The sequence below is a fragment of the Chanodichthys erythropterus genome, chromosome 8, assembly GCF_024489055.1.
Source record: "Chanodichthys erythropterus isolate Z2021 chromosome 8, ASM2448905v1, whole genome shotgun sequence".
Taxonomy (NCBI): domain Eukaryota; kingdom Metazoa; phylum Chordata; class Actinopteri; order Cypriniformes; family Xenocyprididae; genus Chanodichthys; species Chanodichthys erythropterus.
The window spans coordinates 8031927-8059778 of record NC_090228.1 but is presented as its reverse complement, the minus strand read 5'-3'; the positions used below and the strand labels follow the sequence as shown (position 1 = coordinate 8059778).

Genomic DNA, 27852 nt, shown 5'->3' with positions numbered 1-27852 from the left:
GCAGTGAAACTAATCTTGACCTTCAACTGTTTGGTGCCCATTGAAGTCTACTATATGGAAAAAATCCTGGAATGTTTTCATCAAAAACCTTAATTTCTTTTCGACTGAAGAAAGAAAGACATGGACATCTTGGATGTACGGTGACCCAGTAGTGCACAACACAACGAAATTAAAAAAGCAAACATAAGTTCACAACACAATGAAATAAAGCCACAACACAACGGAAACAAGCCACAACACAACTAAATAAAGCCACAACACAACTAAATAAAGCCACAACACAACGAAATAAAGCCACAACACAACGGAATCAAGCCACAACACAACGAAATAAAGCCACAACACAACGGAAACAAGCCACAACACAACGGAAACAAGCCACAACACAATGGAATCAAGCCACAACACAACGGAAACAAGCCACAACACAACGGAATCAAGCCACAACACAACGGAATCAAGCCACAACACAACGGAATCAAGCCACAACACAACGGAATCAAGCCACAACACAACGGAATCAAGCCACAACACAACGGAAACAAGCCACAACACAACGGAATCAAGCCACAACACAACGGAATCAAGCCACAACACAACGGAATCAAGCCACAACACAACGGAATCAAGCCACAACACAACGGAATCAAGCCACAACACAACGGAAACAAGCCAAAACACAACGGAATCAAGCCACAACACAACGGAATCAAGCCACAACACAACGAAATAAAGCCACAACACAACGGAAACAAGCCACAACACAACGGAATCAAGCCACAACACAACGGAATCAAGCCACAACAAAACGGAAACAAGCCAAAACACAACGGAATCAAGCCACAACACAACGGAATCAAGCCACAACACAACGGAATCAAGCCACAACACAACAGAATCAAGCCACAATACAACGGAAACAAGCCACAACACAACGAAAGAAAGCCACAACACAACGGAATCAAGCCACAACACAACGGAATAAAGCCACAACACAACGGAAACAAGCCACAACACAACGGAATCAAGCCACAACACAACGAAATAAAGCCACAACACAACGAAATAAAGCCACAACACAACGGAATAAAGCCACAACACAACGGAATCAAGCCACAACACAACGGAATAAAGCCATAACACAATGGAAACAAGCCACAACACAATGGAATAAAGCCACAACACAACGGAATCAAGCCACAACACAACGGAATAAAGCCACAACACAATGGAAACAAGCCACAACACAACGGAATCAAGCCACAACACAACGAAATAAAGCCACAACACAACGAAATAAAGCCACAACACAACGGAATAAAGCCATAACACAACGGAATCAAGCCACAACACAACGGAATAAAGCCACAACACAACGGAATCAAGCCACAACACAACGGAATAAAGCCATAACACAATGGAAACAAGCCACAACACAATGTAATAAAGCCACACCACAACGAAATAAAGCCACAACACAACGGAATAAAGCCACAACACAACGGAATAAAGCCATAACACAATGGAAACAAGCCACAACACAATGGAATAAAGCCACAACACAATGGAATAAAGCCACAACACAACAGAATCAAGCCACAATACAACGGAAACAAGCCACAACACAACGAAAGAAAGCCACAACACAACGGAATCAAGCCACAACACAACGGAATAAAGCCACAACACAATGGAAACAAGCCACAACACAACGGAATCAAGCCACAACACAACGAAATAAAGCCACAACACAACGAAATAAAGCCACAACACAACGGAATAAAGCCACAACACAATGGAATCAAGCCACAACACAACGGAATAAAGCCATAACACAATGGAAACAAGCCACAACACAATGGAATAAAGCCACAACACAACGGAATCAAGCCACAACACAACGGAATAAAGCCACAACACAATGGAAACAAGCCACAACACAACGGAATCAAGCCACAACACAACGAAATAAAGCCACAACACAACGAAATAAAGCCACAACACAACGGAATAAAGCCACAACACAACGGAATCAAGCCACAACACAACGGAATAAAGCCATAACACAATGGAAACAAGCCACAACACAATGGAATAAAGCCACAACACAATGTAATAAAGCCACAACACAACGGAATCAAGCCACAACACAACGGAATAAAGCCACAACACAACGGAATAAAGCCACAACACAACGAAATCAAGCCACAACACAACGGAAATGCTCCCGACCACTTGGGGGCTCTCAGAGCTCGGTAATATTACTATTCCTTGCCACTGTTCTATAAAGTCGACAGTTTTACAAAGATATCAATACCATGATTAGTTTTATGTAAGCATTGTATATCTACATGATATATTAATTAAAAATCAACTACGTTCACAATAGCTTCATATTTATACTTGTTACACTGTATGGATGACATGGGGGTGAGTAAATTATCAGGAAAAGTTTATTTAAAAGTGGACTAATCCTTTAAATCAAAGATTACAATACTATTTCAGTTTCTGTTTTTCACTTTTAATTCAGGGTATTACTTGCCATATCTAATGACTTTAGAAGTTGCCTTCACTGTTTTCCATATAATTACAATGAGCAGGAACAGAAGCTTCCAAGCTTGAAAAAGAACACTAAGGACCATAACAGTATTATAAAACTTGGATGCTATATTTCAAATCTTCAGAAGTGATAGCTTCAGTCCCCATTCACTGCATGCTCCAGAGAGACCACAGACTGACTGAGCACCACAATGCACTTTACACAGAGCCAAAGTCACACTTTCACCTCACAACAAGGTTAAACACGTCACTGTCCTTGTGTGTTTAAATGGTGAAACCAACTTTCCCTACATGCCTGGACAGCAGAATCCCTCATAATCTTCAAGCACAGTCTTGAGGACTCACCTTATCAAACAATAGCTACTTTAAACATACATCAAAGAAAGAAAAAAACCTGTTGACTTAATTTGTATTAACTTGTAGTAGTTTATTACGTCATGCATCCTTTTTCCCTGGTAGAACTGCATGCTCTTTTAAATGCATCTCCAAGAGTCTTGTAGTCTAATCTTCAGAATGGCTTTAAGACGGCATGAAGTTCAAGCGCAGAATAAGAGCTTTTGATTGATGTCAGGAGCAGCACAGAGATGCAGACAGACAGTATTGTGTGCAGATGATGTTGAAGAGCAAGAACCACCCTTGAACATTTACCGACTGTAAGTGGTGCGTGCACACACTCCGTATTTTAGTATTATTTATATACTAAATAATAGCTTTTATTTTTATATTTTCAGTTTAAGTTTTAGTAATTATATTATGTGCTTTGACAAAATGCTTCTTTTTTTTAGTTAGCAGTAACAATGCTGACTCACACTCACACACACTGGTTTTTATGTTTTATGGGGACTTCCCATAGATGTAATGATTTTTATACTAGTCCCTTTAATACTTTTAAGTGTTATTCTATAGTCTTTGACTGTACAAACCGTATATTCTATCCCCCTACACTAACTCTACCCCTAAACCTACCTATTACAGAAAACATTTGGCACTTTTACATTTTCAAAACACTTCATTTTGTATGATTTATAAACTGTTTTACTCATGGGGACCACAAAAAATGTCTCCATTTATATTCTTGTGGGGACAATGGTCCCTATAACATGGGTAATACCAAACACACACTCGCACTTTGGGTTTTCATGTTTCATGGGGACATTGTATGAATGTTCTGCACTTTTACATTTTCGAAAAACACCACTGTTTTCCTCATAAAATGGACCATAAAATGTCCCCACAAGGACAAAGATTTCAGATATTGCCATCTTTATGGAGACATTTTGTCCACTATAACGCAGGGTTTACCTGAACCACACACACACACAAAACAAACAAGGTCAGTGAACTAAAATCCCTCACCTAAGGACATGCTCCACGTCTGAGGCTCTTGGGCTGGACATTTAACATTCCCAAATGCCAATGTGTAACATCAAGGACACCTACATTTGTAACAAGGTAAATTAATGGTAATAATAACAACTTCAAACGGTTAAACATATCGATAAAGTATCTAAGTTATCATAGTGTGTGTTACTATACATTAAGTAGGCTACATTGTTCACTTACACCAGTAATCAGCTCGCTATCAAATGAGGCCTTTCCCGTTGCAATTAACTTTGATAAGCATTCGCCTCGATTACAGCCTACGCAGTTATATCACGTAATTTAAATATTACAAAATTTATAGAAAAAACGGCATATAAAATTATTTCAATATCATTCTAAGTAAGAACAATATCTAATCGATTTTGACTGCTTTATGAAAACATTTCATTGAAAAACGCACTGTTCACAGAAACTATATCTGAACGGTTGAGTGGAGCAGAGGGGGCGGGGCTTAGCGAAGCGTCAACTGTCACTCTGCTGCCATCTATTGATTTTTTTTAACACTACAGAGAGGACAGGTGGTTTTAAAGAGGGATATAATAACAAACAAATAAAATAAATATTGATTAAAAAAGATGTTAGGTTGTTTATAGGTTTTGAAATCATTTTCCTTAGATAATTAGTTTATTAATTAACTAACAAGTGCCACTGCCTCAGGAAAAAAAAACATAAGTAAAATAAAAGTCCGTTTATTTTTATTATTATTATTTATTTATATTTATTTTTTTTACATTTTTTACATTTACAGGTGGTTTTAAAGAGGGATAATAACAAACAAATAAAACAAATATTGTTTAAAAAAAAGGCAAAAAAAATATTTTGTGTTAGGTTGTTTATAGGATTTGAAATCATTTACCTTAGATAATTAGTTTATTAATTAACTAAAAAATGCCACTACCTCAGGGAAAAAAAACATAAGTAAAATAAAAGTCCGTTTATTTATTTACATTTTTTACATTTACAGGTGGTTTTAAAGAGGGGTAATAACAAACAAATAAAACAATATTGTTTAAAAAAGTCAAAATATATTTTGTGTTAGGTTGTTTATAGGATTTGAATTCATTTACCTTAGATAATTAGTTTATTAATTAACTAACAAATGCCACTACCGCAGGGGGAAAAAAAAACATAAGTAAAATAAAAGTCCGTTTATTTATTTATTTACATTTTTTAAATTTACAGGTGGTTTTAAAGAGGGGTAATAACAAACAAATAAAGCAATATTGTTTAAAAAAGGCAAAAAATATTTTGTGTTATGTTGTTTATAGGATTTGAATTCATTTACCTTAGATAATTTGTTTATTAATTAACTAACAAATGCCACTGCCTCAGGAAAAAAAAACATAAGTAAAATAAAAGTCTGTTTATTTTTTTATTTTATTTTTTTACATTTTTTAAATTTACAGGTGGTTTTAAAGAGGGATGATAAGAAACAAATAAAACAAATATTGTTTAAAAAAGGCAAAAAATATTTTGTGTTAGGTTGTATATAGGATTTGAATTAATTAACCTTAGATCATTTGTTTATTAATTAACTAACAAATGCCACTGCCTCAGGAAAAAAAAAAACATAAGTAAAATATAAGTCCGTTTATTTATTTTTATTTTATTTTTATTTTTTATTTACTTTTAGATATTTTAGTACATCAAAATCAACTAAATGAAAATGAGAAATTTTGGAAACTAGCTGAAATAAAATAAGTCACTTTTTTAAAATTACTTTATTTCAGTAAACATGTAGGGTTGGATTCAGGTTGATTGGGACACTTTTCCCCAGTTATCTCAATGGCAAAAGTGTCCCAGTCAACCTGAATTCACCATACATTATCAAAAACGCTTGTCCAAACCTACTGGTGTAACACAGGTCCAGTGAAAACTACAGTAAGTTACCACTTTTATCCAATAAAATTCGATAATAGCAATTTACTTTTGAATACCAAGAAATATTTGAACTCTATGCCGCTTCGGTCCAATCAGCGTCATAGAGAGCTCTGTAAAAATCCCTGGACTTTTATTTTAAAATATAGTCTGAACTTTAAATTTTAGGGACTCAGAGCGGAAGTGGAAGTTGTTTATGTTTCGGTGGACGCCTCCTGCATAAGTTTAAATAACATCGGTAGTTTGAAGAGTGTCGTCGTCTGCATATCATGGAATCTTCCATGAGAGGTAAATATTTTCGATTACATCTTTTGTTTTCCACTTTTCTATTTGCGCGTCATGTTTGTTGTAAGTAGATCCATGTGTTTCTAAATAAATCACTACAAACTCCAGTCAGTGCTGAGGTACTAGTTCGCATTCATCCCAGATCTTGTGAGTTTGTCTGTGTTTTATGTAATTTAAATTGCTTATTAGCTGTCTAATGCGTTTTACATGTGTTTTCTATAGGAAGGGCCAAACGCAGACACCTGGGGCCATCTGAATGTGATGATCTGGTGCAAAGCAGCTCAGGGAACCAGTCTCTCACACGGCCATTTAATGTCAACCTCAGCAACAGTAATCCAAACCGAGGACTTCAGCCCAGGACACCCACTAAAAAGAGTAGACAAGGTGTTTGTCAGTGTATTTTGCATCTTTCTGCACAAAATAGTGCTAATTTAACATCTTTAATTTTTGCTTTTAAGCTTCAGGTGGTGTGGACCAACAGAGGGGCATTACTGAATTCTTCTCTGTCACTGGAGTCCTAAGCACCAGCCCCCAAAAAGGTAACAAGACTCCAGTGAAGGAGAAGAAGGTGGAAGAGGAGGAACCCATTGGACATCTCATCCCAGAGGAGGATAAGATGGAGGACTTTATGGAAGGAATCACTGAGGACATGTTCGATGATGACTTTGAGTTTGAAAGTACATTGGTCAAAAAAGAAGAATTGGTGGAAAAAATAAAAGAAGAGCACGAGGAGGACCTGGTTGAAGCCCTACCTGATGCCCACTTCGGTCTGCTGGGAGTGCAGGGAGGACAGGAGGTGCCCCAGGGTCACGTCCAGGACCTGCCCGAGGAGATCCTGAGGGAAGTGTTCGCTCACCTCCCAGCGGATGATCTCTATCGACACATCAGCCTGGTGTGCCAACGCTGGAGGGCCGTCGTCATTGACCCCCAGGTGTGTTGTTGATGCTTGAGAATGAATGGGGGAAAGTATGATTGGTTTGAACGATAAATCCCGCCTCTTGTTTTTGTGCGCGATCTCACAAATCGGTCTGAATGAAGGAAATGATGACGGTAATAAGAAGGCTAATTACAAATTAAGTAAGCAGCTGTCACTTAGACATCACCGCTTTCACGTCAAATTCAGACTTTAAATGGCCCAAAAACATGATTACTGTGGGGGTTTTTTTTAGTAAACAATTGGCATGGTAAAATTAAAGGTACATTAATGTGTCTGTGACCATCATGACACCTGCAGTGTTAACCGAGATGATGAAAATAGGTTGACTATTGAAAAGAACAGCTAAACATCAGTTTACAAATAAAATATATTGTTAGAATTTGTTACTGCCTTTAGTTATTATTTTGGAATAAATTTAAAATGCATAAACACACTAACTTGATGAGAATTACACTTGATTTTAATAAATGTAATATTAATTACATAAAAATACAAAATGAAATTGCATTTGGTCTCTTTTTTATGTAATGTTTATTGAAACCAAGAAAATGAGATATTAAATGTAAAAGAAATGATGAAAATTATATATATATATATATATATATATATATATATATATATATATATATATATATATATATATATATATATATATAATAATTAATAATTTTATTTTAAAGAAATCCATACACAATTTATACATGTCTTTTAAAAGTATAAAGTGTATACATATATATTTATTTATGTATTTGTTTGTTTTTTTGATATATTTGGTTTCTACCCTAGTTTCTACCTTGGAAGAAGTTGTACTGCAGATACCGTAAGAGAGAAAAAGAGGCACTGAAGGAGGTGAAGTCTATCCTGCATGATAATCAAATTATCAAAAAGGAGGATCTTTGTCTTCTCAATATGGTGAGGTAAGAATACACACTTCTCATCCAGTAAAGAAACCATTGGACTTAACATTGTGCCTTTGAAGCACAACAAAAGAGGGTTCACAACCCCCACTTTCACACCCTTGAGCTATTTTGTAGTCTACATCAGAGATGCTGATTGAGATCAAACCTGTTAGGTGTGACGTTTGTACATCGGGGGTCAACTGTAGTTTAATGATCTGCTGATTGGTCAGTTGATAGTCAGCAAAGCATCAATGGCAAGATTGATAACATTTAAAATATTGTCAAAGTACTTCTAGAGCCTTAATAGACAATACAGAAAATGAATGGAAAAAAGATGAAAAGATATAGGGGCAAGATAAAAAAAGGATGAACTCGCATGCAAAATAGTGTATTTACAAAACCGAATCGTGTGTTAGAGTAATATTTTGCCAGTTTAAATAAAAATGTATATTCTTACAACAAATGCATGATTTTCCAGGTACATGTCACAGTTCAAACACAGCAAACGGGTGAATGTGAAAGACGTGTTGGAGTGTGTGAAAGGACATCGGCTCTACGCTCACGCTGAAGGCTGCATCAAAGACAGACTCCCAGACATGGCAGATGATGAGGTAATATTATAAACCCACAGTTAACAATTGTTGAAACTGCTAGTTTAGTGCCTTTGTTTTTGTTGCCACAATATGTATTATAATGTGCATCAAGTTCCACTTTTTTAATGTTTTTATTCAATTATTCTTGTTTTGAATTGTATTACAGGGTCCGAACCCTTGGTCTGCCATGGCCCTGATGTTGATTTTGGCTAACGGAGTGAAGGATGTCTTGGATCTGGTAGCTCTCTTGCGGAAGTCTGGGTGTCTGCTGACAGCAGGAGGAATCTCTGAGTACCTGTGGGCCGTGGCGACTCTGCTCCTGGCCATGAGAGAGAATAATATTAACATAAGCAACAGGTGAGAGACAAGGTCCAAACTGTAGTTGAGAAGACTTTTATTTATGGCAGCTGAGGAGCTAAAAGAGGGAATTTTCTGGTCATTTGACTTGAATGAAAACTATTTAACACGAACGTTTAAAAGAGACTGCTTTCTTTATTTTGTGGGCTGATCTGAATGATTTTCAACCTCCATCTTTAGGTGGCATTACAACATCTACTATGTGCTGCACTTAATAGAGAATGCGCCGCCTCCTCCAGGCTTGCATGACAACAGGTGGGCAGGATGTGGTATTTGTATATTAATCACACCTTCTTTTTTTTTTTTTTTTTTTTTTTTTTTTTTTTTTTTAAGAAATTAATACTTTTATACTCAGCAAATACTCATTAAATTGACAGTTGTTATTTATAATGTTACAAAAGATTCTACTTCAAATAAATGCTGTTCTTTTGAACTTACTATTCATCAAAGAATACAGAAAAAAATATCATGGTTTCCACAAAAAATATTTAGCATCACAACTGTTTTCAACATTTATAATAAGAAATGTTTCTTGAGCGGCAAATCAGCATATTAGTATGATTTCTGAAGGATCATGTGACACTGAAGACTGGAGTAATGATGCTAAAAATTCAGCTTTTTATCACAGGAATAATTACATTATAAAATGTATTAAAATAGAAAATAGTTATCTTAAATTGTAATAACATTTTATTGCTTTTTTACTGTATTTTTGATCTAGTAAATGCAGCCTTGGTGAGCATAAGAAACTTCTATCAAAAACATACCAGCCAAAAATCATACCAACCCCAAACTATAGAACAGCATATATATATTTATTACAAATAATATGATAATATTGTAATGATCATCATCATATTTTCAGACAGCTTACCACTCACGAGCAACAGCAGATAATCAACCATGACATCCAGAATCATCACGTTGTTAAAATAATGGCTTTTGCAGGTGAGGAAAAAATAATTTTATATTATTTCACAGTTGAAAATGTTCAATTAAAATAAAGTGAGTATATTCTGTTCACATAATCCCATTCTTATTTATCACAGGCACTGGAAAGACGACCACACTTGTGAAGTACGCTCAGCAAAGACCACACATGCGCTTCCTCTACCTGGCCTTCAACAAATCCGTGGCGACGCAAGCTCAGCGTTTATTTCCGCACAACGTTGAATGCAGTACCATCCATTCAATGGCCTTCAGAGCTGTGGGAATCAAGTCAGTCTAGTTAGCAGAGAAAAATTCACCAACCAATCAGCTATTTTGAAGAATGAATAATAATCAATGATTATTTGTGTCTTTTTTGCTACGCAGGTATAAAAATGCGCGGAAACTATCCAATAATTTGCAGCCGTTTGATGTGGCGTGGGTCTTGCCTGAAGGACTCGGAGGATTCGTCAATGCTAAAGTGGTGACCCAAACCCTTCACAGTTTCTGGGCGTCCACAGACCAGCGGGTTGGCGCTCAACACGTTCCACCAGAGTACAAGAGCACACACGGCAAAACAGTGTACCCAGACGACCAACAAAGAATGGTAAAGTGAAGAGACACAGTTATATCAGTTTACATGCGTGAATACAGCTAGTGCTTTTGGGAATGTTGTTTTAAGGGTTACTAAATGATAAAACAATTTAAAATCATAATGAAAATAGTCTAAAGTGAATATCTTGTTGAACTAATTGGGCTCATTTGCACTCATTTGTCACCAGCAATTTTTGTGACAAAAAAAAGCATTAAACTCTTTCTCTCCAGAGGTTTGCAGATGTTGCACAGGGTTTATGGGACCAAATGGTAGAGCTGCAGTACAAAAGAGAGAGAGTGTACAACATGACCCATGATGGTAAGCACCAAAATTTGGAAATATCAGATATTTAAAAGGTTAGTTCACCCAAGTCGCCCTCATTTCGTTCCAAACCCGTAAGACTTTCGTTCATCTTCAGGACACAAATGAAGATGTTTTTGATGAAATCTGAGAGCTTTCTGTCCCTCCATGGACAGCTATGCAACTGACACTTTGAAGCTTCAAAAAGAGATCGTAAAACTAATCCATATGAATTGAGCGGTTTAGTCCAAATTTTCTGACAAGACTCAATCACTTTTTATGAATATATATATTTTATATATATTTATATTTTTTATATATATATATATATATATATATATATATATATATATATATATATATATATATATATATATATATATATATATAATATATATAATATATATATTAAAATATATATATATATAAAATATATATATATATATATAAAATATATATATATATATATAAAATATATATATATAATATATATAATATATATATATATATATAACAGATTTTGCTCTCTTGGGATGGAAATGGGATGGAAATGGTGACGCAAACATTTAAAGCGATATTCCAGTTTTGTGCATAAGTTAAATTTGCAACTTTGGATGGAAACATGGCTTAATATTAATCATTTCTTTTGATTGTTGCAAATAGGATACCTCAAACTCTGGCAGCTAACGAGACCAGAGCTGGACCGATATGATGCCATATTTATTGATGAAGCTCAAGACTGCACACCAGGTTAAAAAAATCACCCATCTTTGTTTGGTAAAGTCTTCCAGCTTTAGCTCATTTAAGATTGCATTAAAATGTCATTTTAAATGACTTAAAAGACTGGCTTTTGTATTTAATGTAATTATTTATTTATTTATTTATTATATTATCACTTTTGTGTATGCTTTCTTATTTTTGTTCTTCTTGTGGTCTTTTTTTCCCAGTCATCATGGACATTATGCTCTCTCAGAGCTGTGGGAAAATCCTGGTTGGAGATCCTCATCAACAGATTTACACTTTCAGAGGAGCGGTCAATGCTTTGCGCGCTGTTCCTCACACACACATCTACTATCTCACACAGGTAGACAAAACACTCACAAGGAAATTCCAGATATTATTCATGTATAAAGTGCACCTCACATCACTGATCTATATAAATAGCCTCACATATATCTGCCACATGTTTATGGGTAACCACTCATATTTTCATAGAGCTTCAGGTTTGGCTCTGAGATTGCCTACGTTGGTGCTGCAATATTGGACAGTTGTAAAAAAGTGAAGCAGATTTTGGTTGGTGGGAATCAGGAAGGTAAGTTTAAGAAATTATATTTGGGCAATTCTAATAAAGAAATATTTATAAAAATAAAAAGCTTATTTTAGATTTGAAGTATGAAGCAGGCAGAATAATAAAAATACTATATTCACATTTTCAGGATGTGTAAGAGGAGAGGACACACAAACCCTGCAATGTCTGAAGATGGGACAGAAGCTGCCAGAAGGGAGCGTGGCCATTCTGAGCCGCTGTAATGTCACTGTTTTTAGCGAGGCTGTCCGACTCACAGACGTCAACCCCAGCTGCAAGATCTACATTGTGGGAGTGAGTGCATTATGCTTTTTTACATTTTCAACTTTAAGTGGGTAATGTTGCTGTTTGAGCATGAAAAAGGTTGACAAATTATTATTCTCTAGATCAGTAACTCCCTGAAACGCATTAGTAGTGTGTTGAAACTTGTGGTTATTGTAAGAGGCATACTGAATCCCCCCCCAAAAAACTTAGGACAAGCGCACACCATCCAAGGTGCAGGTCAAAGAGAATAAATCTGTATAAATGAGACCGCATGCTCACTTGAAAATACTTTATTATCCAACGTTTCGGCAACAAGCCTTTGTCAAGGTATTGTAAGGGGAGTGTCACTTCTGAAACGCACTCCAAGCAGTTGACCAATCGGTCAGCCAATCGGAGCACATTATTCGGAAAGAGGGTCTTCGAAGAGCAGAACTAAATAGTGTTACTGACAGACTAGGAAGGGAGGTGCTGCAAATGTTACATATGGGGAAAATAAAGTGTTTTTGAACATTCAATAACAAAATCAAGACCTGGTAAAAGGGCATAATATGGCCTCTTTCTTAATTAGTAATGATACAACAGTGCCAATACAATGCACTGCATTATTCAGTCAAAACAAAACAATTTTTAAACTAAATTTGACATATTTGGAAAATTGACATTTTCAGTTTTCAACCTCTGATTTCAGGGTGTTGAAAACTTTGGACTGGAGAAAATTATGGATCTCTGGGTCCTGATGCAACCAGAGGACAAACGCAAGAAGGGTGAGTCACTTTAGCTCTAAAAGTTTAATCTTAGGTCTCACTGTTTAACAAAATATCATAATTGCATTGCTCATGATGGTTTCTCTGTTGCAGTATTTTAGTTCTTGCTGTATTTTTATTTTCTGTAATGCTAGCAAGTTATTTCAGATACTTATTAAAGGTGCTAAAGAGGTTCTTTTTGTCGACTGAGTTTTTGAAATGAGCGCATGGGTAAGAACAATCCCCCTCCTTCACAGCTCATTTAGAGGGAACGCCTCCCAAAACTCGTGCACGAGTATCGGAACACGAGTGTTTACCACCGGCATTCACTGTGTTATTAAGCCGGGCACACATTAACGACTAGCTAAAACATTCTGACTGTGCTCAACATACAGCGATTTATATACTTTAACATGGAATTTGAACACCAACTGTAATCGCAGACTGAACAAAACTGGCTCTGACTGGACACGTTTGAGCGCAATCAGTCATAAGTATCAATTTACATTCATAAACGGCCTTAAACTTAAAGCCGCGCACACACTTAGTGGATTCATTATGTCGGACTCACCGCAGTTAACTCATAATCTGCAGTTGTTATTCCTGTCTCCTGACAAAAACATTGCATGCGGCGCCTGTGGAGTGTGGAAAGTTACTAGAGCGCGCAGCCGCGCGTCTCTCACATGGATCGTCATGGCAGTGATTGACAAGCCAGAGGGCCAATCGTTTACGCGATGATCGTGTAAACGATTGGCTGATGTTTTTAAGACCCTACCCCATGCACAGATGATGTATATTAATATTATGACTTTCAGTGCACCTAATAAATAGTATTTTATCAGTTAGTAAAGACGGTTTCAAGTAATATTGCAAAAATGTATAAAACAAAACATCCTCTTTAGCACCTTTTAATGCCTTGTTGGATCTTTGAATCTGATGGTTGTTAAATTATGTTTTTCTAAAGTTTGGTTTGTTTCTCTGCCTCAGAGAGGCTCGTGATCAAGGATTTCTTCATCCGAGGTTTCTGCAGAGATAAGTTGGGTGGATTCATGGGTCTGAAAGGATACGCCACGGCCTCAGAAGACCGCGAACTGGAGGCCAAGGTAGCCGTGGTGGAAAAATACAACAAACGCATTCCAGAGCTGGTTAAACGTATCTACGATCGCGCCCAAAGAAGCCCGCTGTACGCAGGTGAGTCAGACAGAAATAGAGAGAGAGAAGACTAAAGCACTGGTTTTGAGTTATACATACAGTAAAGTCACTGAGCGCATACAGCCCTCACATGCAAGTTGAATGCTTTTATCTCTCTGATTGTGACAGATTTTATCCTTGGTACGGTGCATAAGTCAAAAGGCTTGGAGTTTGACACAGTGGTTGTGACAGATGACTTCATGAAAGTGCCATGTGCTCGACACAACCTGCAGAGAGTGGGTGGTTTCAATGCAGGTTTGTGGTAATTTATCGAAAAATCTTATAGAAACTAACAGTTCATTTATCATTTGTACATTAGAGGTAGTATAAGATGGCATGACAGAAAACAAAAGCATATTTACCTAAATGTGTTTAATAATAATTTAAAACAATGGTGCTACATGTTGCATCCCATATCTAGAATCACTAAATGATTAATGAATGTGTCTGAACATAACGAAATAAAGCCTAGCTCTTACAGTTATTGCAGTCTCTGTATCTGAGCCTCAAAGTCTGTCTGGGCTTTAGCCAAGTGACATCTGGTAGATCAAAGTGGATATGAAGAGTGTACATTTCTGATGATCTAAAATCTGTGGGCACATCCTGTAGGTTCCATCCAAAGAGATTCTTTCAAAAAAGGCATTAAAAATAAAATAGGAATATTGTTTTTTATCAAATACATTTTACTGCAATGTGTAGAAAGAATCTTATCCCTTAAAGAGATAGTTCACCCTAAAATGAGTGAAAAAGTCATAATTTACTCACCCTGGTATTGTTCGAATGCCATATGGCCCACAAAAGCGCTCGTCCATTTAATGGCATTGAATAACGACAAAATATTTAAAAGTATCACAGAATGATCCCATGCAACATGTGCCGTATATATTCAAAGTGTTCTGTGGGTATACGATGGGTTTTGGTGAAAATCCATATATGCATAAGACTGAACCTTTCCTCTCTGGCTGCAGCAAACGTCCCAGATGACGAGTGGAACCTGTTATATGTGGCGATCACACGAGCCAAGAGAACGCTGTACATCACCAAGACCATCCGCAACATCCTCACATTCACTGGGGTGAGCTATTGCTGCTTCATCTATATTCTGATCTTTTTAATCCAAAGAATATCCAAATATCATGACATTGAAGCATTATTCTTAAATTTCTCCACTTCTTCCTCAGGAGTACTTCCTGAGGTCAGAGCTGACCAGCACTCTGCTCAGTAAAGAACCGTCTCTCACCTGCTCCATTGAAGACTGTCAGAACCACATCACCGCAGACTCCGTCCTCAGCATGTCCAGACTCCCCATCCGATATGTCAGTGTCTCTTTGCTCAAAAACAAGTTCAAAAACTCACTTCCTGTATTGATGACATGTATGTGTTTCAGATGGACAGCGTGGACGCGGGCGGCGTTCTGTGTTTGACCTGTGTCGTGCAGCGCGTGGGACCTACAGCCTTCCTGCTCTCTCCTCCTGAACGGGTCAGATCCATGACCTATACCAATGAAAGAATCGAGCTGCCCATCAACGTCGCCATGCTGTTATCTTTACTTTAAACGCCATCATGTGCCTTTGTCTTTTGTGGTGCTTCTGCGAAGGTCACGTATGTGGATTAATCTAGTCTGCAGTGGATTTTTGTTTTTTCACATTTTTAGTTCTATTTATTTAAGAATGTTCCGGAACCATTTTAATACTTCTTAAAAGAAAAGAAAAAAAAAAAAAAACATTTTTGTTTTTCATCTGAAAATGTTCTCCCACATTGTGACTTGCCCATTTTGGGATACAGTAAACATTGACGTCACTGTATTTAGGTGGAGAATAAGCTTTAGGAGGGCCTCTTCAAGCCCTTGATACCTACAGTATTACAGCTGTTGTAAACGACACAATAGCTGATGAGGAACACTAATGTTTAAGATTGTGTTTATGTCCGTGTTTGTAACATCAGTGATTTGTGGGAAGAAAAATAACCATTCCTCCTTGTAGTTTCACAAAACAACGGATTGTGTAACTAGACTAACTTAAATTTTGCACTTTTATTCTTTCACTGTGTGTTATATATTCATTGTCTAATCTTATTTTTGTTTCCCCAAAGATTTTTTTTTAAATTTTTTTGTTTAACTCTTTGTAAAAGAATGATCATAATTTATGTCATCTTTAATTATTTTTTTTTATCATTTGGAGAAAAAAAAAATGTATGTTGAATAATTTTCTAAAACATTTTTTTTGTTTTAGAAGACATTTTTTTTATTCAAAGTGACTTGTTTGAGAATGTATAATCATATGTATATGTATGTTGCTTTACATACTAACTAAATCTTGGGCAGATCTGCTCAGATCTCAACAAATTGCAGTGTGTTTTTCTTCAAACTTAGTTATTACAAAACAAAACTCCATTTATTTTTATAGTTTTATTTTTAGTGTATGTGTGCATACTTGTTACATACTTGGGTAGGTTTAGGAATTAGGGGTTGGGTTAGGTGATAGAAAATATAATTGACCTGATAAAATCAATGGAAGTCTATGCAATGTCCTCACTAAGATAGCAAAATGTGTACAGATGTACAAAATATTTGTGTACAATATTTTTTTTCAGGATTCTTTGATGAATAGAAAGTTCAAAATGACAGCATTTATTTGAAATAGAATCTTGTTACATTTTAAATGTCTTTACTGCCACTTTTGATCTATTTAATGCATCCTTGCTGAAAAAAATATAAATTTCTTTAAATTCTTCTCAAAAAAATTTTAAATAAAAATTCTTACTGACCCCAAACTTTTGAACGGTAGTGTATAATGTTACAAAAGCTTTGTATTTCAGATAAATGCTGTTCTTTTGAACTTTCTATTCATCAAGGAATCCTGAAAAAAAGTATACAACTGTTTTTAACATTGATAATAATAATAAATGTTTCTTGAGCAGCAAATCATCATATTAAAATTATTTCTGAAGGATCATGTGACACTGAAGACTGGAGAAATGATGCTGAAAATTCAGCTTTTCCAACACAGAAATAAATTACATTTTATATTATATTCCAATAGAAAACAGTTTTTTTGTAATAAATTGTAATAATATTTCACAATATTACAGTTTTTACTGTATTTTTTATTAAATAAATGAAATCTTGGTGAGTAGACAAAAAATATTAAAAACTGACCATTTGAACGGCAGAGTACAGTATCATGATTAATCACAGGATTACAAGACATTCATATTTTATTGTGTGGATTATATTTTAATATATATTAACATCATTAATGATTGTGTTCTATAATATTAGTATTATATCATTATAAAATGTATATAATAATAAATGGTAAAATAATAGAATAGTATTACATTTGTATTTGCCACACCCACTTTTGGTAAATGCTCGGGACGTCCCCTGTAAGACACAGTAAGACTTAACACAGTGGCGTGTGTGGATTTAAGAGATATTAGGAAGAAACCTGAACAAAAAGTAATTTTCTGGATCTCGTGAGGACGAGGGATAAATAAAGGAAAAGCAGCACGGAGCATCCGCGAGTTTAGCTGGAAGGCTCGTGCGTTGGCCACGCCCACTCCACAGCGCCGCAAGGAACTTTAACTCGCGACTCCTGGAAACTGGTAAGTGCCAGTTGCCTAATATAAACAATTCGATAAAAATGGATGACAAGTGCGTTTTTGCTCTTATTTTACCCCCTTTTGCTCTTATTTCGCACCGCTAAGCTTTACTAATACATACTCGCTTCTTTTTATGATAACTATCAGTGATTTATTTATTGTTTGTCGGTTATTAAGAACTGAAAACCTATTTTACGACATGTTTTAGACACGGTGTTCAGACTCCTCCATCTTTTTTCTATAAGGTTTATGTTTTTTGGATAATGTTACCTCTGCATCAGTAGCCTATACTTTAACTAATTATCAGATGCTGATTTAATAATGTCTGTTATTGATATGAATGAAAATGTTGCCTATAATATTAAGTTAACACGAACTATTTGAGGAACAACAGTTGTTGTTTCAGTCGATATTCTTACATTTAAGATGCTTTCTGCTTTTAAAATCTGACGTACAAACTTCCCACATGAAAAAAACTATAGTAATTTATTGTAAATACTAGTGTTTTTGAACCATACTATGTTACATTGTAGTATATTGTATATTATTTTTACTGCATACTATTGGCTATTATTAACTGATAAACTGTAATAAATACTGTAGTATGCTTTAGTTTTTGCTACAGTAAACTGTAGTGTATTGTAGTATATACCCTACAGTTGTAGAAAACTTACAGTACAGTATTGGGTAAAGTAATTTGTTTATATTACTATAGTTGTTACCACAGCAACTATAGAACTAGCACAACAACTTAATACAAGTACTTTACTATAGTATGGTTCAAAAACACTATAGTATTTACTATAAATTACTGTAGTATTATTTCATGTGGACACAGTAATTTTTTACAATAAATTGTATTTCGTCTTGTATAGCCGCAGTCTAAGAAAGAAGACAAGAAGTTGTACATGTTGGTGGCATGTGAGAGCTTTTTAAATAGTTTCATTCCTAAATAACACAATAAGAGTAGTGTTTTGTACACTTGTTTTCTGGTTCATTTTTAGCAAGTTTTCTCTGTGTTTGGTGGCCTTTGAAAATGTGATCTTAAATGTGGAGAGAAAGAAATGAAATAGACAACTCTTGAGTTTAAGGCTTAGTGAAGAATGCCACCAGGAAGGAAAGGCCAGGAGACTCCCGATAAACAGTCCCACATGTGTGCAAGAGCCTCAAGAGACCCAAAATCCACTTAGAAATTTGTCTTAAACATGACCAAAAAACTGGGATGACATTAACCCAAAATGTAGGTATTCACTAAACCTTTTAAAAGTCATTTAACTCTTTATAAATGTAATCCAGAGGTGTAAAGTACTTGATTAAATGTAATGAGTTACTGTATTTAAGTATCCTTTTGGCTACTTTGTAGCTGAGTGTCAAAGATATTGGCAACTTTTACTCTCTACTTTACTACATTTTTGAGCAAGTAAATGTACTTTTTACTCCACTACATTTGTGTTGAGTCATGCAATTACAAATGACATTTTGCATGGCAGCTAACTTTTTCTGCAGCAGTTTGTTTCTGATATAAAGAAGCGATATTGCCATCTAAGGACATTGAAGGTACTATATCTTGTGCATTTTGCCTTTACTCACCCAAAACTTGTCAAACAAGGATACTTTACGTGAATGTGAGTGCATTAGCAGGTAGTTGCTGATCGCAGGTGTTTGATTTATTAGATGAGGAAATGACTGCAGCCGGTGATGAGGCTCAAACCAGCACATACATTAGACTTTGACTATTTAATTTTACTTAACATTGTTTTATTTATCCACAATACTGACCAGACCGTTTTGACGGATATTGATTTACTTATGGCCACTTAACTGAAACTTTGTAGAGTTTGTAGACGTTTAAAAGGTTGTTGTGTCGACCTTGATTTATTGCAATATGGAGGTTTTTATTTTGATTTTAGAAAATAAACTTGATTTCTCATCTAAAAAATCAATTGTTTCTTATTTTCACTGGCAGTCTCAGGACTAGTGCATCTCTGAGCCTACATTCAGCATGAAGTACTGTTAAAATCAGATACTTTAAGACTTTTACTCAAGTCGTACTGGAATTGGTTACTGGAATTGGTCATTTTCGATGCAAGATATCTGTACTTTTAGTATGATTTTTAGTATGATTTTTAGGTACTCTTTACACCTCTGATATAATCAAAGTTAACAATAATTGAATATTTTAATAATTGTAAACAATATTATTGAACTTTTAATAATAATTAATACAAAAAAATTATCATTTTTAAATGATTCAGTATTGTCATTTCAATTTTTACAGTGAAAGCCTTGATATTTTTTAATATCTGTGAGCCATCTCATTCTTTCTCTCCGTTTGCAGATGCTGATGGGGAAAGATGGCTTTGTTGAGGAAAAGTAAGTAACATGCAAGTTTTGTGTTTCAGTTGTTTATTACATCACTGTTTCATAATACATGGAAAAACATCCAAGGCCGGTGATCATGGCCAGTGTATGAGTCACACTCCGAATCAGACTCTTGCTACAAAACTAAAGTCTTATGTACAAGATATTAGATCATTCTCATTGTGAAATCTCATGGATAACTGATATCAGTGATCCGAGAGCACACAGTGAAGTTTTAGTGCCTCCCTTTTGCGTTGCTGTCCTGAAAAACTGGAATGTGTCCAGTGTGTGTATATGTTGGAGGAGGGTCAGTCCCACTGGTCGTCCCAGAGCAAATGAGGTAACCAGACAGATTCAGACCCATAAATGTGATGTATAGCAGCGTCTGGAAATCCCACTCAGAACACATTTACTGAAGCCAAAGTTAACTTTATATTTGCAGGCCTTTATTGTAGTTTTGAGTCATTATTTGAATCATATCTTCTCCCCTAACATTATTAATAATATCTGCTGTGTCATTGTAATGATAGAAACGTAAAGAACTGTTTCTTTTTAAACAGATTTGGTCAGTTTAAGCAACCCTTTCCTATTCTGTTTCCACAGTTTTACTAAGGCCTTGATAGGAGGTAGTAAAGACATGTTTTGCATTAGTCAAGGAGTGAAATGCAACAAAATACACAGATGTTTATTTTTTCTTTGTCCGCTGACCTCAGCCTGGACAGTTGTAGCAATAACCTCCCACAAAGAAAGTTCAGACACCTTTTTGTCTGACTGGCACTGTTATTTTAATAAATGTATATTGAAATGTATATACTATTATAGTATTTATTAATATTTTGTTTTTGTGATGTTACTCTTTTATATAGATTTAATTTATGTTTATTTCAGTTTTTAATCCCCATCATCTAATTTTGGTTTTAATTTCTACAAAAATTTTGTCTAACATTTATATTTTATAATTTATATTTATTTATTTAAATTACAAAAACAATGTTTTAACACTGCTGATTAGTACAAATGGTAGTTGACTAGTAACTTTTCATTGGATACTAATGTTTATTTTGGATTAATTACTAGTAATGATTAGAACAGTTTTAAATGAAGGACGAGATAAAAATGTACTTCCACCTCATCCCAAAGTCTTACAGTGACCTCTAGTGGACATCCTTTTATTTTATAAAGTGCAGCATTTTAAATAGTTGCAGTCTAGTGAACTCTCTCTCTCTCATTGTTTTCTCGAATGTATTAGGCTTAAACCTCTTTTTGTATTGTTAAAACGATTGTTTTTAGGCTTTAAGGAAAGTTTTACCCCCAGGGCTTTCATTTATGGGGCAGGATATACCCGCAATCAAAGATTTAAATGGCAGTTGATTAATTTTATGGTCGGCCAGCCAAAAATGGCCATATATATTTCAAAATGTGCAAGCACGACTGTCAGCGGTTGGGTGTAATAAGCTGGGACATAGATTTGAGCCAAAGAAGCGGTGTGTAATCGATCCGTTTTTTACAACAGTGTATGGCAGAGATATTCAAGGACTTGAGAGCAGACTATCAAGTTTTTTTTGAAAAACCAAGCTTTCCTAATTGAATGGGTGGAGGGGCATAGTTATATCTTTCCCTCAATCATTGCTGTGGAAAACTGGGTGGAAGATGGAAGATGTCTCTGAGGACGCCAGTTCTGAAAAGTTTTGAATCTGCTGGAAAGAAATCTCTATACTTGATATGTGTTAAAGTTTCCAACATGCAATTTTTGAATGGAGTTTCTTCAACAAGATGGACACAGTTTTTTGGAACTGACTCTTCCCCTAAAGGGTGCTGGCGTACCCTGTACAAACGTCCGATTGACAAAAAGACAGGTGACCTCCAGTGGAGGATTGTACACGGGATAATGGCTACAAACAGACATGTGGTACACCTCAATCCTAGTGTTGGGGTGGGATGTCCCTTTTGCTCTGAGGAAGAGTCAGTTTTTCATCTTTTTGTGCAGTGTTCAAGATTGGGTTATCTTTTTAGTTTATTAAGTAATTGGTTCTTGTCCCTGGGTGAAGACTTTTCTTTTCAATTATTCATTTTTAGGCCAAAGTATTCAGTTAAAAAGAAAAATGTGTCGGTTTTAATTAATTTTTTATCTGGCACTGCAAAACTGGTCATTTGGAAGACAAGGAAAAATAGAATGTTGGAGCAAGCGGCAACAAGTGTTGTGCCTATGTTTTTAGGTTTTGTAGCTTCACGATTGAGGGTGGAGTATGCATACTACAAGTTGGTGGAATCTCTGCCAAAGTTCATAGAATTATGGGGAGTAAATGAAGTATTATGCACACTGTTTGAAAATTAATTGGTTTTGATGTTTTAAAAAAACAAAAAAAATGTTTTTTGGTTTAGTTTTTGTTGTTGTTGTTGTTGTTGATGTTTTTATATAAATCATTTGTTTTTTGTTTTTTTTGTAATAATAGTTATTTTTTTGTAAAAAATAAAGGTGAACTTAAAATTAAAAAACTCTCTCTCTCTCTCTCTCTCTCTCTCTCTCTCTCTCAATTCAGTTCAATTCAAAGTGTGCTTTATTGGCATGACAGTTTTTACAGTGTATTGCCAAAGCATTTGATTTCTATTTTTTTTTACAGTGAATCAAAATAAATGTACATGTACACACATAAAAAGTAAGTAGAACAATCAATCAACATTTTAAAGTTCTGTGTGTGTGTGTGTGTGTGTGTGTGTGTGTGTGTGTGTGTGTGTGTGTGTGTGTGTGTGTGTGTGTGTGTGTGTGTGTGTGTGTGTGTGTGTGTGTGTGTGTGTGTGTGTGTGTGTGTGTGCCAGTCAATCGTGGGCTCCTCATTCTGCTAGTCCTGGTGGCTTTTGCTCTCCTGTACAACAAGACCAGACTACAGACGCTGCCCAAGTATTCAGGTACAGTATGCAGGGAACTGATATGCAAGTATATGCATGTTCTTGGTTTGTTATATATTGATCTTATTGTGGTTTATGCAGTGCTCAAGAAAGATGAGGGCAAAATGGGTATGGAGGACGAGAAAGAGATGGACACTGACATCCCTGTGGTGATCTGTGCTTCAGAGGAGCGTATTGGTGCTTCCATGGCCACTATCAACAGTGTCTACAGCAACAGTCGTGCAAGTGTTTTCTTCTACATAGTTACCCTGCGAGATGCCATCAAAAAGATAAGGTGCTAGGTCTGACCTTTGACCTTGATGCAAATATACCACCTCATTCTCAAATGATTTTAGTGTTGACCTAAAATCTAGTAGTTTAGTATTGCACAAAATGTCAATAAAAATATTTTTAATTCAAATATTGAATTTAGTATTACCATAAACCTTTTTGCGTCAAAATGGAGTGGAGTGTTTAACTGGACGATTAGTGTTTGACATCAACAACAAAAGCTATGAGAAGCATATTCTCCTCACTTGTGAAAGTATAATTATAAACAATTTATAATGGTTGATTGAATTTTATTTGCTTTTATCATTGGTTTTTTTCCAGCTCTCTGAAACCTTTTCTTTTATAAAAATATAGAAATATTAGAAAAAAATAAATTATTATTATATATATATATATATATATATATATATATATATATATATATATATATATATATATATATATATATATATATATATATATATACAGTACAGTACAGTCCAAAAGTTTGGAACCACTAAGATTTTTAATGTTTTTAAAAGAAGTTTTGTCTGTTCACCAAGGCTACATTTATTTAATTAAAAAAAAAGAGAGAGAAAAACAGTAATATTGTGAAATATTATTACAATTTAAAATAACTGTGTACTATTTAAATATATTTGATAAAGTAATTTATTCCTGTGATGCAAAGATGAATTTTCAGCATCGTTACTCCAGTCTTCAGTGTCACATGATCCTTCAGAAATCATTCTAATCTGCCGATTTGCTGCTCAAGAAACATTTATGATTATTTTCAATGTTGAAAACAGTTGTGTACTTTTTTTTTTCAGGATTCCTTGATGAATAGAAAGTTCAAAAGAACAGCATTTATCTGAGATACAAAGCTTCTGTAGCATTATACACTACCGTTCAAAAGTTTGGGGTCAGTAAGAATTTTCATTTTTATTTTTTTGAAAAGAAATTAAAGAAATTAATACTTTTATTCAGCAAGGATGCATTAAATCAATCAAAAGTGTCAGTAAAGACATTTATAATGTTACAAAAGATTAGATTTCAGATGAACACTGTTCTTTTGAACTTTCTATTCATCAAATAATCCTGAAAAAAAATATTGTACACAAATTTTTTTTTACAATTGTACACATTAAATGTTTCTTGAGCAGCAGATCAGCATATTAGAATGATTTCTGAAGGATCATGTGACACTGAAGACTGGAGTAATGATGCTGAAAATTCAGCTTTGCATCACAGGAATAAATTACTTTGTCAAATATATTCAAATAGAAAACAGTTATTTTAAATTGTAATAATATTTCACAATATTACTGTTTTTACTGTATTTTTAATTAAATAAATGTAGCCTTGGTGAGCAGACGAAACTTCTTTTAAAAACATTAAAAATCTTAGTGGTTCCAAACTTTTGGACTGTACTGTATATATGAGAGATGTGTTCAATCAATAATTATGTTCCCAAATGCCTCAATCAGCATTTTCTCTGGACTCAAAAAACAGGGAATACATAGAGAAGACCAAGCTGAGAAAAATCAGATACAAGATCCTGGAGTTCAATCCGATGGTACTGAAGGGGAAAGTCAGTCCAGACTCGTCCAGACCAGAACTGCTGCATCCTGTGAGTTCTGCTGTTCTTCTGTGTATTTATGTACAGTTGAAGCTTTAGGTAAACTCTTCAGTATTTCTGACTGATGTGGTCATTAATACACAACATGACAAATGTATGTTTATTCTCTTCAGCTACACCCTAACAGATGCATTAAATCAAGTCTTTTTCTTAGACAAACATTGACTGTGGGTGGTGCTGACAGAGTTTTGGCCAGGTAGTGTACAGTAAGTGATCTTGTAGGTCCATCATAGACTTATTTCTTGATCCTGGTTTCTTTGGTGTTGCAGCTAAACTTTGTGAGGTTCTACTTGCCGCTTCTTGCCATTGAAAATCACGAGCGGATTGTTTACCTGGATGATGATGTCATAGTACAAGGTGAAATCCATCTGAAATTGATACTAACCTTACACATATACTCAGGCGAGGATGATCTCATATGTCAAGTGCATGAAATGAAACCACTTCACTCCAATAGTCACTGTGATAATGAATTATTTTTTTTTATATCTGGCTCGCAGGAGATATACAGGAACTGTATGACATAAAGCTGAAAGCAGGGCATGCTGCTGCGTTCGCCTCAGACTGCGATCTGCCCGCCACACACGAGATGGTGCGCAGTGTGGGGATGCAGGTGGGTGTATGTGCTATGTGTATGCATTTTGGATATGGATTAAAGAGGCCATATTATGCCCTTTTACAAAGTCTTGAAATAGTTTTTGGGGTCTACTAGAATAAGTTTTCATGGTTGAATGTTCAAAAAAAACATTTTTCACATTTTTGAGATTGTTGCAGCACCTCTCTTCCAAGTCTGTCAGTAACGCTCATTTGTGCATTTCTCGAAGCCAGCTATGGTTGCAAGTTTTGTCGATACCAACACAATTCAATGGAACTTGCGACCACAGTTGGCTAAGGATGCTTTTGGGAAACACATGTTTAGTTCCTGTCACTATGAAGTCCCTCCTTCCGAAAAGCACACTGTGTTCTGATTGGGCGGCTGTAAAAGTGTGTTGTGATTGGTCAACTGCTTACAGAAGTGCTTTGGAAATGTCACACCTCTTACCATAACTGAGTTTCAACACACTACTAATACAACTAGGCCCGTCACCCTTTTTTTTTGTGTATACCTTGGGCAGAAATTATTTAAATGAGGAATATTGTGATGTGTTCATTCCGAGAAGAAAACTCAAGACTACAATTGAGGCGTTTCAGAGAGTTACTAATATAGCAGTTACTGATATAACACTGCTTATTGATATAGATAATAAAAATAATAATAGATAATGACTTTGTCCTTTGTAACTTTGAAAAACAGACCTTTTTCATGCTCAAACAGCAACATTGCAGACTAAAGAAAGTAGAAAATGTACAAAAGCATAATAGGTCCTCTTTAAGTTACTGTTACATGGGTTAATTTATCTCTTACATTTCATCAAAACACAACTGCCTCTCACAGACAACCTATATGGGCTTTCTGGACTACCGCAAAGAGGGAGTCAGAGAGTTGGGCATCAACCCCAGTGACTGCTCCTTTAACCCAGGTGTTTTTGTGGCAGACATTGGCGAATGGAAAAAGCAAAAGATAACTAAACAGCTTGAGAAATGGATGGCAAAGAATGTCAGGTGATATAATGGTTCATAATAAGTTGTAATGGTTTTTAAGAGATCAAATTTGTTCAGTAGAAATTTCTTTTTCCATGTCAATTTAGGGAGAACCTGTACAGCAGTGCTGTGGCAGGGGGCGTGGCCACCCCTCCAATGCTGATCGTCTTTCATGATAAATACACAACCATTGATCCACTGTGGCATGTCAGACACCTGGGTAATTTACTGTTTTCTAATGGACTTTTCTCACTGAATAATGACTATCACACTCCCTATTAATTATCCATTATGCTGCAATGCAAACGTATGTTAATCATACTTACGTTAATTAAATCTGAAAAGTACTTATTTAAAACATTGACAACTTAAGATATACTGTGTGTATATATATATATATATATATATATATATACACACACATATACAGACACATACATAGTAGATCTTAAAAGTTCTCAATGTTTTAACCAAGTACAAGGATCTTGTGACACTAAAGACAAATTGCTGCTGTAAATTCAGCTTTGCCAGCATTATAAATTAGTTTAAAATAAAAGTTTAGAACGGTAGTGTACAATTGCAAAATTAAGACTTGTCAATCTGACTAACTATTCTTTAAATGAATTTGTCATATATTAAAAAAAAAAAAAAGACACTCATCTTATGCACTCTTATAAACTAACTATAAACCAAACATCTAAAGCTGATTGAGTCCTTAGACCCCATAAGTACAGGGTTCCTATAGTTCCTAAAATCATCTATACATCTGTATTTGTCAACTAAATTAACTAAAATTAAATATAAAACTGATTTAAAAACATTAAATACTAGGGTCAGCTCTTGAACATCACAATGTCTCAAGAGAAAATGTGAGTAATTGTGAATGTATATTTGCAGTAAAGTAACAAATCTTCTAAACACTCTGTTCATGTTCTATAAAGGCTGGAGTCCTGATGCCCGTTATCCCAGGTCCTTCCTCAAAGAGGCACAGTTATTGCACTGGAACGGCCGCTTCAAGCCCTGGGTCTACCCCTGCGTCCATCTGGACCTCTGGGAGAAATGGTTTATCCCAGACCCCACAGGATCATTCACCCTGGTACGACCATAAGACTGAGCAATCTGAATTTAAACTGAGGTCACCTCACCTTGAGACAATAGATTGGAGTTGGCAATTTTATGTTGGACAGTACCATTTTGGCAACCAATTACAAAAATAAACTAAAAACACCCCAAACAGAATCCTGTTATTTTGAAAGGAGTCTGTAAAAATGGGTAAAACAAGGCAACACGAAGAA

At 35.3% G+C, this 27852-nt stretch overlaps 2 protein-coding genes across 8 annotated transcripts; both read left to right on the top strand.

Annotated features, from left to right (window-relative positions):
- Positions 1-5988: 5988 nt before the first annotated feature.
- On the top strand, positions 5989-16982 carry fbxo18 (F-box DNA helicase 1). Its single transcript, XM_067391699.1, has 21 exons — positions 5989-6108; positions 6328-6489; positions 6564-7036; positions 7829-7959; positions 8420-8552; positions 8701-8891; positions 9072-9146; positions 9757-9839; positions 9941-10109; positions 10206-10425; positions 10644-10731; positions 11377-11463; positions 11661-11797; positions 11929-12025; positions 12150-12313; positions 12972-13047; positions 14014-14217; positions 14347-14472; positions 15186-15292; positions 15399-15533; positions 15605-16982. The coding sequence occupies exons 1-21, from the start codon at positions 6090-6092 to the stop codon at positions 15770-15772; spliced, it is 3045 nt and encodes a 1014-aa protein (XP_067247800.1). The 5' UTR covers positions 5989-6089; the 3' UTR covers positions 15773-16982.
- A 657-nt stretch (positions 16983-17639) lies between these two features.
- On the top strand, positions 17640-27704 carry glt8d2 (glycosyltransferase 8 domain containing 2). Of its 7 annotated transcripts, none has more exons than XM_067391693.1 (10): positions 17640-17823; positions 20159-20193; positions 22999-23088; positions 23170-23362; positions 24850-24967; positions 25246-25333; positions 25477-25589; positions 26412-26578; positions 26665-26777; positions 27499-27704. In XM_067391693.1, exons 2-10 carry the CDS (start codon positions 20175-20177, stop codon positions 27663-27665), a joined length of 1068 nt encoding a protein of 355 aa, XP_067247794.1. In that variant the 5' UTR covers positions 17640-17823; positions 20159-20174; the 3' UTR covers positions 27666-27704. The 7 variants fall into 7 exon arrangements, with proteins under 7 accessions (XP_067247794.1, XP_067247799.1, XP_067247793.1 ...); XM_067391698.1 differs by having other exon boundaries at positions 22803-23088; XM_067391696.1 differs by lacking the exon at positions 17640-17823 and adding exons at positions 18403-19060; positions 19311-19377 and having other exon boundaries at positions 22803-23362.
- The last annotated feature ends 148 nt before the right edge of the window (positions 27705-27852 follow it).